This window comes from Arvicola amphibius, chromosome 6, assembly GCF_903992535.2.
Source record: "Arvicola amphibius chromosome 6, mArvAmp1.2, whole genome shotgun sequence".
Taxonomy (NCBI): domain Eukaryota; kingdom Metazoa; phylum Chordata; class Mammalia; order Rodentia; family Cricetidae; genus Arvicola; species Arvicola amphibius.
In genome coordinates, this window is record NC_052052.2 from 115,180,960 (window position 1) to 115,193,363 (window position 12,404).

Sequence of the window (12,404 nt, forward strand, 5' to 3'; positions counted from 1 at the left end):
CTTCTAAATGTCACTGGGCTCCCTATTTAGACTTCATGAAGTAGAAATGGAATCCGGACTGATTATCTGATGGCTGTCAGGAAATGATAGGTATGATGACAGATGAGTTGAGTTTCTCTCTTATTTCCCTACCTCAGGGTCCCAGGAAATCCACAGCCATTATCAATAGGACAATTCAAGTAACCACAGCTTGTATTCCACAGTCAGCATGGCCACCTCCAAATATTACCCCTCAGTGAATATTCCAGAGCTATGAGAGCAAGTGTAGCCTCCTGCCTCTTTGCCCATTCCTAGCCCCATGGCCTCCCAAGGGTCCCTCTTCTAAGGATACTCTTTTCTGATATTGATTTTATACCTCGCTTCCTTCTCAGTGACTCAGCTCAGACTGCACAGACCCCAAGAAGCCTTTTCTGATGTCCAGGGCTCCACTGACACTGCCATCCCCACATGTCCCTGCCGATGCTCCCAGGAACCACCCGAGTTCCACCATGGCACTTAATCCAGCAGGTCCCAGCCTCTATCTCCTATCTCTCCGCTCTCTTCTGAGCCCTTCAGAGGAACAGCTCTTGTCCTAGTCCGCACTTCCTAGCACCCTTCCCTGGAGGATGGTGCAGGTCTACCTAATCAGGGTTCCCGCAGTGGGGTCAGTTGGCTCCTGCCCAGGCTTTCTGGGAAAGCTCCTCTGGCCCCAGCACCAGCAGTATGCAAACCCTAGAGAGCAGACACACGGCAAAATCAAGGGAATAAATCTGGAAAGGAGGAAGGAAGAGCCTCGCCTTTGTGTGCCTACCTCCCTTAGAGTAAATTTTGACATGATGCCTCTGTACTCTTCATAGCAACATGGATTAATTGCTTTTTAACAATGTATTTGTTGATTCTTTTTCCTTTTGAGACAAGGACAAGCTACACAGCTCAGGCTGACCTCAAACTACTCAGGGAGCCCAGGCTAGCACTGAACTCATAATCCATTGACTTCTGCTCCTAAGTGCTGAGATTATAGGTAGACACTACCACACTAAACTGGATTCATTCATTTATTGAATAATTACATAGTATTTCATAGCTATTCCAAGAAAATGCTCATCTGCAAATGTCTGTGAATGTTGGGTTTGAGGACATCATTTATTAGAGCAAAATATTTAAAAAAAAATAAAAATCTCTGTATGTAGATCTTAGTTGTGAGATTTGATTCTATATTAATTTGCACTATAATTTTATTTACTAATGTTTTTAAAAACAAAAGCAATCCTGACCAAGATCCCCCATCTACTGAGCTTCACAGTAACTCCTAAGTACCCTCTTTCCAAAGACAGATTTGTCTCTCTGTAGAGACTGACAGCACAGACCAAAAGGAACACACTGTCAGGTTGTATCCTCCTTGCTTGTGTTAAAAGGCGTTCATTACTACTCTCCAGCATCTGAGTGAAACATTGTGAGCTACTCCTGGGGCAACTGAATTTAAAATATTGACTATATGTGAACACAGCTATTCCTGGTGGATCAACACGTAGGCTGTTTTGGCTTTTCTGGAAACACAACAGTTCTGTGCCTCCTTCCACTAGACTGTGTTCACTAAATAGGCCAGAAAATGCCCATTCTTCCCCATCACACTGCTCACTAACCACATATCACCAGGGAAATAACCAGACATCGAAGGCTAACTCCTCCAGGAAGGTAAATTTCCTCTTTTATGCCGTCTATTTTGGGAACAAAATTTCTGGGCAAACTAGGACTTGTGCTTGTTATAAACTAAAACTATTGCCTTGACTCTGCTGTCCCAAATCTTAATCTTTGCAGACATGATGATCCTGACTTTAGAAACAACAAGTGCTTAGGAAAGAATTTTGAGTGTTAGGAAATGAGTATAGAAAGTGTCTCACAGAATCATTGGTTAATAATAGGGGAGAAATAACTCCGACAAAGGAAACTACTGCTAGAAATAACCATTAAATATAATTTCAACCAGTATTATAGCACAAACAATGCATTTCAACATATCCTTGGCTAGTCTTCACCGCAAGGTCAGGGTTTAGCACTTTGTCTACTTGATATATTCTCTGTGTGTGTGTGTGTGTGTGTGTGTGTGTGTGTGTGTGTGTCTACCTGCCTGCCTGTTTACCTGCCTGTCTGGATGTGTATGCACGTGCACACACAGACACACAGATACACATAAAAGTGTAAGTGCTGGCAGAAGACAAAAGAAGGCATGGATTCTAGAGACGGAGTTACAAGTGATTGTGAGCCACTTAATGTGGGTTCTGGGAAACAAACCAGGTCCTCCGCAAGAGTATGCATGTTTGCAACCACTAAGCCTTCTCGTCAGTCAGTCCATTGATTTTATTGATTGTTCATTTTATCTACTTAGGTTGTAATATTTAACTCAACTGGTAAAAACTCAAACATCTGAAAATCTCAGGAGTTTCATCCCTGATTCTAAAGTAAATTAGTTGTTTGTATGTTATTGTCATGGTGTCTGCTATTTTTAAACATATTTGGATCATTATATACTTTTTTCTCATTTTTAGAACATATAAAATGGAACAAAGTATCTATAATATACTGTGCAAAGAAAACAGCTGTTCAAATTACATTTATTTCTTATTTGTACTATATATGAAAAAGTAGGTACTTCTACATGTTGGATTAATAATATTTTCAATGCACTTTATTAGTGTCATTTCCATAAGATAGATATCTCTAGCCATCATAATTTTTAACTACACAGTGTATTTCATCTACCTATATACCCTAATTTATCATTATCTTATCTATTGATTTAGGTATGAATTTCTCCCTCTAAGATTAACTTCCCATGACAGACACTAAAGCACCACCATGACATAATTTACTTCTACTCTGGATTCATTTGCATGTGTGTGTGCGGAGGTTTTACAGAGGCATAGGTGTTTCTTTTCTGGAAATGCTAATGGGAAAAGTAAATTTTACCAATGCTCTTTCTATCCGGCACTACGAAATGGAAGGTGGCATCATTGAAAACACTACAGTATTACTCATTAGCAAGAGCTGTCTGGTGGCCTTCTAGGGCCTCACAACTATACCACTTGGTGGCAGCACTGGATCTAACTTTTTCTCTAAGGGATACAAGATAAGTTACAGACAATAGGCTAATTTACTTCAGAGGTACATAGGCCTAGGTTTTCCCCAGCTTTATTTAAGTATTATCAGCAAGTAAAAATTACATGTAGTAAGAATATACAACTTAGTGTTTTGGCATCTGTGTGTGTAGGCAGTTGACATTCCCATGAATAAAGCTGACACTGACTAAATATTAAGACTGAAAAAGGGAAAAAGAATTTGTTTTGGTTTATTTTTGTGTGTTCATTGCTCTTTCTCAGTGTACTTTGTCTTGGTTTATATTCATCAAGTAATATTTAAATTACCAACACCCTTGGAGAACAAGGCTTCTATTACAAACAACTAAGAGACCCCAAAAGAAGCAGGAGATTCAGGGTTCATCATGTTTCATGGGGTCTGGGTGCCTGTGGGTTTTCTAGTTGATTGTGTGTTCTCTCAGCCCACAGGGACATGAACCCAGAGACATGGATGAGCACCTATGAGAAATTCTACAAAGCTATATTTTCCTTTTAAGGGAATTCAGTGAGGAAGGTCATGCCCAAGGTGGAGTGTGGTCTCACAGTGGGATGTGACCCTGCATCTCCTCCCAGCCTGCTGTGTTCTCCAGTGTGTTTTATCAACCTCACAGTTTGGTATTTAAGGAGGTGAGACAGAGAGAGACAGAGACAAAGACAGAGATAGGGAGAGAGAGAGAGGGAGAGAGAGAGAGAGAGAGAGGAAAGGAGAACGGTGGCAGTGTATAGTCAGGGGAATAGATAACAAAAGTCCAGTGAGCTGGACTCTCGCTCGCTCCCCTCCACCACTGCTGGTGTCCCATTCAGTTACATCTTCCTCTGCCTATGCCATGATCATCCCACACAGCAGGAGACTCAAGGCCAGGAGAAGAGTTCTTCATAGAGTTTACTCTCTTTTACGGAAATATTGCTCAGATACATTTTCAATGCTTGGGATGGTTGTGAGCAATGGGGTGCCAGAGATTTTCATGGCCGCTAATCTCCATGTTGACTGAGAGATAACAGAGTTTTAGGAAAACACACTCCAAAAACAAAGTAGAATTTCACGTGAAAAAATCTCTAAAGAAGACATGGTTTTAACAAATAAGGCAGGAAGGGAGGCACAAGAGAACACCAGAAAGGTTTGTTCTGTTTTTCACTCCACTATCATGATAGCTACAACTTAGTTTAAATTTTTGAAAAACTAATAGTGTCTAAATAGGGCATTGCCTTCTTTAAAAAGTGAAAGCTGTCAAAAGCAGATTGCCAAGAAATAAACAAAGAAACTAATGTTCAAAGCATAATTATTTCATAAATACCAATATGGAGATTCTTTCCCAGTCTTCTTGGAGATCCTGTCATTTTGAGTTGTTTAATACTGATGGGATGGAGATAGTACCCTTACATAATTTGCCTTGAAAGGTGTTTTGTTTCTTCTGTTACTGTTCCCGTTAAGAAGCAGATCTGTGTCTAACACACACAAATGTTAATTTGCAGGACCTCTCCACACCTAGCATGAGACTCAAGGGAGGAGACTCTCCTCCCAGCCCTGCTCAAGGTCCTGGGGTTCTCTGACCTAAATACAAACACGAAGAAATGAACTAGAAAGCTTTGCAGCCACAGCTCTGTACCTCGTCACCATCTCCTTCTCTTTGTTGGATGCGTGTCCTCCAGTGCAGAGAGGCCTGCTTGCCGCAGACAAGAAGTACAGGCGGTGGTTTTTGAAATACTGATCGATTAATGGAAGAACGACCTGAAAGAGAGGAAGAGACAACATTTCTACAGAATGGACTACTGGGGGTGGGGACTAGAGCTCAGAGCCCACAGAGATCTGTGCCTGTGTAATACTGCACGCATGTTGATTTGCTTCTGTCATCTCCAGCTCAAGTGTGTGTACTTGTATACATGTGTACATGCTTATATGCATATGTGTGAGTATGGGCAGAGCAGAGTAGGATGTGCTGGGACTTAATTATGAAGAATTCAGCAATTTCAAACAGTTCAGAATTATTCTATTTTCTCAAAATGATATGCACTTGATAGAGTTTGTACAATATAGTTCAGTGACCAACATGCTCTCAGATTCCCAGGATTACAACACACCCAGATGCTATTATATGTGAGACCTGCCATGGGGGTAGTATCATGCTTTTTGTCCTACTGCATACTGTGTGTGGTAACCGCCCTCATTTTTGCTTTGTAGATGTTAAATGAAAAATGAAATAGGAGACCCATTCAAAACCACACTGCTGCATGCTTCCCTACATAATGTACATGGTATCTAGCCTTTCACAGAGTCAAAGTCCCCATTATGTTCAGATTTATTAGCTCCACTGCCCTGGGCTGGCTCTTCCTCCTACTCTGTGTATTTGTACACACATCTTGGCACACACAATTTCCTCCCTGTAAAGGGCACTTCTGACTCCCTATTGGCAGACCTTGCTCAGAGGCACTCCATTGGGTGGGCAGACCTTTTCTGATCTCTTCACTAGATAAAAATATTTTATTCTCTGCCCATCTAAGGCATTAATTTTAGACAGAACTCTGCCTCTGTTTCCCTGCCTCTCTCTCCTCTCTCAAAGCTTTTTAGGCAAAAGGTAGCAAGAAACAGAGTTGGAATTCTACATCCATATTTTCATTTTTCTGGCCTCTAGAATTGTCTACTGCTCTATTTTCTGGCTATAGTGATTTTTTTTCCTACCCTGTAGTATAAAACAGTTATAGTGAATGACTAAATACACAATTATATCACTCTCTTGAAAGTCATAATAGAGCCTGAATATACTGACTGTCAGACTTAGGTACTTGATCAAAATAGAGAATAAAATTAAGCCACATTAAACATCTACAAGCAACAACCAGGGATGCTGGGTAGGTAGGCAATTTAAAGGTATATTTGTATTATGAATACATATCATTTCTGATAATTGGGTGTCAAGAGGGGATTATAATCATGTATTGGTTGGAACTGACTGGTCTATGTATCTGCCAATCATCTACTTCTCTATCTGTCATCTGTCAATCAATCTTTTGTCTATTTACCTATCACTAACAATATGCATCCTGGCATAAACCATATCTTTAGATGACTGGATTAAACTCTGAGAACTATATTGAGTAGAAAGAAAAGATAAGATATCGAACAAATGGTATAAGTCTGAAAACACAGCTGAAGACAGATATTAATCATTTAAAAAGCATGCCATCTAAAAATCTACCAAATGTGTTTATAGAAAATGATCTGAAACTTCACCAATGCAAGTGAATTGGAAGAAAATGGTCAGTAGCAGTGGGCCTTCAGCTTACCTGCAAGGTGTCATTAAGAGGCACCTGTACCCAAGGGACACTGAGGATCTGTGACGATCCCCAGGCCAGCCTACTGCCTGACACAGCAAATGAGCCAGTGGCAGGGTGCACTGTCTTTAATTTCCATCACTCCTTGACTGAAGGAAGTGATGAATTCCCCAGCTAATGGAGAACCCTTTGTACTCCTCCTATGAGTGGTTTAATCCTCTAAGTCTCAGCTGTGGAGGAGTAAGACTGAGATCCCACAACACAGAATTTATGGTTGAAGTCATACACTCATTCATACGTCATTAAGCTTATTAGCTAACAGAAAAATGTACAAAATGTTAAGAAACTGGGTTACTACTACTACTTCACACAAGAGAGCCCTAAGAATTAGAACTTGGATTTCTTTTGGCAGGGGGCACATAAGTAAGTCATGTGAGGAACAGAACGTGGCTTGGAGAACTGAGCGAGTGTAAGGTAAGTGCTGGCCAAGGACACCACAGGCCGACCCCTCTCGCATGAGTCATGCAGGTGTTTCTTACAGCCAGAGTGTGCACTAGGAGTGAGCAGCATTTACAGATAAGTGTAAGCTAAAAGGGTCCATTCTGTCAACACTGAAGCTGAAACAAGATGTGTCATATACTGTACTTTGGCAAAGAACTTGATTTCTTGCTCGTACGGGAAATGTTCTTTGCTTCTGCTGCCGCCATCTGTAGACAGGAAAGAGATTTTAGGTCCACATTGAACTACCAACATTTTAAGAAATTCATACAAAATGCATAGCTTAAAATGTCTTCCTGAAGGTATCAGCCCACCAAACTGAAAAGAAAATGCCAACCAAGGTGTTAAGACTAACTTCAGCACGGTGATGAAAAATACAAGTTCAAAAAAAAAAAAAAAACCAATCAGGTCCAAATTAGGCAGCTACTATGCCCAAATCATAATGACATGACAGTTATGAGCACAATCACACCATGGACATCTGTGCTGGCTACTGTTAACTGTCCACTTGACACAGCCAGAAGTCCCTGAGAAGGGAGTGTCAACTGAAGAATGATCTACTTCAAGCTGGCCTGTGAGTGTACTATGGAGGACTATTTGAATAGTTATTGATGTCAGAGAACACAGCCCACTTGGATAGCAACATGTTGTAAGCAGGTGGTCCTAGGTTGCATAGCCAAGGTAACTGAGTATAAACCTGCCTGCCAGCCAGGAAACACAATTTTCCATGGTTACTGCTTATTTATTTGGCCATGAAGCAAATTTCCTTATTGGAGGCAATGCTGTATAGATTAGCAAGTCTGCCTTCAAGTTCCTGCCTTGACCTTCCACAGGGATGTTCTGTGGCCTGTAATTCAAAGCTGAAATGAATCTTTTCCTCACCTAAGTTGTTGGCCAGTGTGTCTGTCATAATAACAGAAACAAAACAAGAACACTATATTCTAGATATTTTGGTAGGAATTGGGAAATCAAAATGCTATATCTTCTAGGACGCACCGCAGTGAGAACAGTGGGCACATAGTCTTAGTTAGGTTTTACACTAATCTTTGATAGAGATGGGCATGAATATTAATAAGGCTTCTGATGTTTTCAGTTATTTTTTTTATTAAGCTTTAAAACTAGCATGGAAATAACAGGTTCCATCATCGCACTTCTGCACAGTTTGTATTTTGTTCTCATTTGTTCCCCTCTCCATTGCCCTCCCCGTTCCTCCTTCCCTCCCTTCTTATAGGCCCATTTCACTGTTATTTCCACTTTTGCACCTATCAGCTCTGAAGCTACAGGCCACTTGGTCCAGGAATGAGTAAGAGGAAAATAATGTTACTACTCAGCTACAAAAGTGCCCTGACCTACGCAAAAAAGGATTTTTTATGTGAGGCAAAACCACTCCTGGTTTACCCAAGGTTTATAGAAAGATACAAAGCTAGAAACTGATTGGCCTTAGCACACTTGGCTTGGAAAACAGTCTCCATTGCCTCCCTCATGCATAAAGAAATGGCCTGTGCATATATACACAGAAGAGGTAATAATAATCTACAACAACCCTGTCAATATGCACAACTTCGTATGAAACGGAAAGGTTCAGAGTTGAACATGAGCATCCAGATTTTGTAAGACTCAAACTGGCTTGTACCAGGGAAAAAGCTTTGCAATTAAAAATAGGAATGATGTTTCAATACGGAAGCCGGAATGTGCCTTAGTGGTAAAGCTGTAACATGCCTCCAGCCCTTAGCATGACTGGTACCATGTTACAGGCACCATTCTGACCTTAAAACCCCACATGTAGTCCTCAACACCTACCAAAATGGGTCAAAGATCTAGTCCATACTTCCAGGAAAGTACCTAAGTGAAATATCCCTAAATATACTATTTTTGCTTTTGGGCATTATAGTTCCATTTCTTACTAACTGAAGTGTGCCAACCAGGATATGGTTTTTGTGTATAAAAGTAAATGAACTGTAAGGCTCAGGGCTGCATGGTTTGGGCAGCCACCATCTGGCAATAAAGGTTTCTTTTTGGCTTTTTTTTTTAAAAAAAAAAAAAAGGAAAGAAATAAGAATGATGATAGTAAATCTTAGGTACAAATTCAGTGTATTTTCCATGGAAGACTGCTGTGGGACAATAGTCTTTTATCCTGTCATTTGTATTATTTTTAATAAAACGCTGGTTGGCCTAGTAGCTCAGGCTTTTCTTATTAACTAATTCTTATATCTTATATTAGCCTATTAATCTTGTCTATGTTAGCCACATGGCTCGGTACCTTACTCGGCAAGGCAGTCACATCTTGCTTCTTCTGCATCTGGGAGATGACTACTCTGAAACTTCCCTCTTCCCATAATTCTCATTGCTCTACCTATACTTCCTGCCTGGCTATTGACCGATCAGTTTTTAACTAATGTAGACCTCTGTGTGATTCTTTGAGACTTAATGGCTGCAGGACCAGGCGGGACAGAAAACCCTGGTCAACAGAAGACATGATATGTTTTTTTTGTTTGGTTGTCTTTTATTTTTGTTTGTTTGTTTGTTTTACACTTGAATTTTTCCCCTGATCCTGGGGATAGAACAAAGAACCCAGTACATACTTAGAACATGCCCTACCAGTGGGCAGCATCTCCAGCCCTTTGTCCTTTTTGTACTTTGAGGCAGGGTCTCACTAAATTACCTAGGCTGGCCTTGACCTCACTCTGTAGTTCAGATAGGCCTTGAACTTGCAGTCTTGCTGCGTCAACCTCCCATGTAGCTGGTATTACAGGACAGGTACCTCTAGTATCCTAGCTTGCAAAAGTCTTAATAACAGACATTTTTTGTGTGTAAAATATATCAAGATGACTTTGTGCACAACCAAAGTACCAAATATTTCAAGAAGCATAAGAAATACCCTTTTTACATTAAACATGTTAATAAAATATGAGTAGGTTTGGAGCAAATAGAACCATACCATCATAAATGAAATGGGAATAGATATAAAGGGAGGGAGAGAGAGAGGGAGAGAGGAAGGGAGGGAGGGAGAGAGGGAGGGAAGGAGGGAGGGAGGAAGCTAAAGGGGAGATGCTAATGTTTTTATTAGGGGTCCCTAGCTTAAAATCTTCTTTACCCTTCTAAAATAACTGTGCAGTGGCACAGAAAGGCCCCTTGATGAATACTCATCACAGAGTATTCAAATTTTCAGTAGGAAAAATGTTCTTAGCCAGATGTGATGACAGAAGCCTTGATAATTCCATCACTCAGGAGGCAGAAGCAAGTAGATCTCTGTGAATCCAAAACTGGCCTCATTGATATAACAAGTTCACGACCAGCCAGGGCTAACTACATAGTGAGACCTTATTGCAAAAACAAAGTTTCTACTCTCATTGAAAGTCTGCGCCAAGGAAAAATGCTTCAAACACAATTTTATGTTAAATACCAAGAGATTCAAAATGTGGACAATCTTTGTACTGGTCATCCCACTGCTGATGACGTTCGATTCAGAAAAAAAAAAAAAGTGCCAGAAAGTGATTACAAACTTACAATAGGGAAGTATTAGAATAACCAAACTTTTGTCAATATGTGAGAAATTCATGTGTTCTCATATAACACTCTATGGATATTTTCAAGTTTTCAAATTCAATCCACTCTCCAGAAACCTGGTTACTGGCTGTTATGCGCTCCTCTGTACTGAGATGGATGTAATGTGGGCACACCCTGACACTGCACACCCTCACACTGCACACCCTCACGCTGCACACCCTCACACTGCACACCCTCATGCTGCACACACTAGGAATGGCAAGAGCTGGATGGTGAGCAGTAAGAGCAGCTACATACCAAACTCCAGGATGTACTGATGAGCCTCGTCCACATAGCGGATCAGCTGCTGCAGGAAACTATAGGCAAATCGCTTCTCAATGGAAGGTGTGTCCAGATCCAGGTCCTTGAACCCTCTGCAACAACAAAAATAGACACAGAAGCATGTATACATGTATGTACAAGATCTATCAGAAGATAAAATTTTATTTTAAAAACTATGCGTAAAATTGAAGGTATCATAATATTTTTTTGCTAATCACAGAGAGAGGTGTACCTGTAAGGAATATTTTGCATGAAATACAAAACTAAAATGAATCATTCTAAAGCCACGTGTTAAAATGTTGTATTTATGCAAATAAGGTATGGGTCTTTTTCCTTTTGCTTATAGATTTTGCCGAAATGATGGAAGGGGACAAATGAAAACAGCTAAGGGCACTGCTGTCTCTGGCATGAGCGGGGGCAACCGTCCACTTGACACGACCTAGAGTCACCTAGGAAAAGAGTCCCAATGGGGGATTGTCTAGACCAGGTTGGCCTGTGGGCAAGTCTATGGGGGGACTGCCTTGGTTGCCCTAAATTGATTTGGGAAAAAATAACCCTGAAAGTGGGTGGCATCATTCCATGTTTGGGGGTCCTGTGTTATGTAAAGGGAGAGAAAGCTTGCTAAGCACTAATCGTGTGTGCACTCCTTTTTCTCTGCTCTTGACAGTTCAGCCTCCTGCCATTGTGACTTTGCTAAAGACAGACTGCCACCTAGAAGCGTGAGATCAAATCAACCCTTTCTCCTCTAAGCTGTTTTTGGTCAGGTGCTCTACAACAGCCACCAAAGGGAAGCGGGGATGTGTATTCTGAATGCACCATCTAGTGGCGCCAAGGTTTAGTCAGGTCACTGAGTTCATCTTAAGTTGGAATCCCAACATTTGGAAATCATGAGATGGGTGTCCACTTGCCTGGATACAGCATAACCACTGATCTGTAGGAACTTGAAGATATCCTGAGCCTTCTCTCTGTCCTTGGCTTTCTCTTTGGCTGTCAGTGTGTCATAGGGCACCAGCAGGGGATGGTTTCCTCCTCCTAAGAGAATGGCAAGAAAAGAAACACGCACCATATATTCTGAGATTACACCCAGACAATGGTACACGGGCCTTCTAACAGGCATTTCAAACCTGGAAATACATAAATTTTCAGTACCAAGTGCTGGTTTCATGCGCTGTCACACTGGAACAAAAAAGTCAAAGGCATCCTTTATTCGGATGGAACCTAAATATGAGGAGTGGTAATAGTCAATAAAACAGGCATGGCTGAGTGGGGAGATATTAAGACAAGCACCAGGGTGATGCTTCATTCATTCATGTCCCAAGTAGAGATAAAAAGAAAAATCTCTTCAATAAGGAATTTTTGTGGCACCTTCAAGATAACAGTATGCATATAAATATACAACACACACAAATAGACACAGACACACACACTCAAATATATATATAGGGTTGCTGAGTTAAAACTTGATTACTATTAAGTATTTCATATTTCAAAATTAAAAGCTTTTAGCCAGTAGCTTCTAGCAAGAGCCTGGATATACTACATGTTTACAACTTGTAGAAAGTAGGTATATGTATGTGTGTATATATATATATATATATATATATATATATAAATTCATGAGAATCAGCCAGATATGGAGAACATACCCATAATTCCAGGGAAAAAGGAGAGAACTCCAGAGAGAGATGAGAAGAT

General features: G+C 40.7%; 1 protein-coding gene across 1 annotated transcript in view; it reads right to left on the reverse strand.

Moving 5' to 3' along the window:
* Window positions 1-12,404, reverse strand: part of Ryr2 (ryanodine receptor 2) — a 387,717-nt gene that overhangs the window by 120,820 nt on the left and 254,493 nt on the right. The window contains exons 59-62 of the mRNA XM_038334286.1: window positions 11,618-11,741; window positions 10,686-10,801; window positions 7,029-7,090; window positions 4,721-4,842 (exon numbers count right to left, since the gene is read on the reverse strand). Coding sequence (XP_038190214.1) covers window positions 4,721-4,842; window positions 7,029-7,090; window positions 10,686-10,801; window positions 11,618-11,741 — 424 coding nt within the window. The remainder of the gene's footprint in view (window positions 1-4,720; window positions 4,843-7,028; window positions 7,091-10,685; window positions 10,802-11,617; window positions 11,742-12,404) is intronic.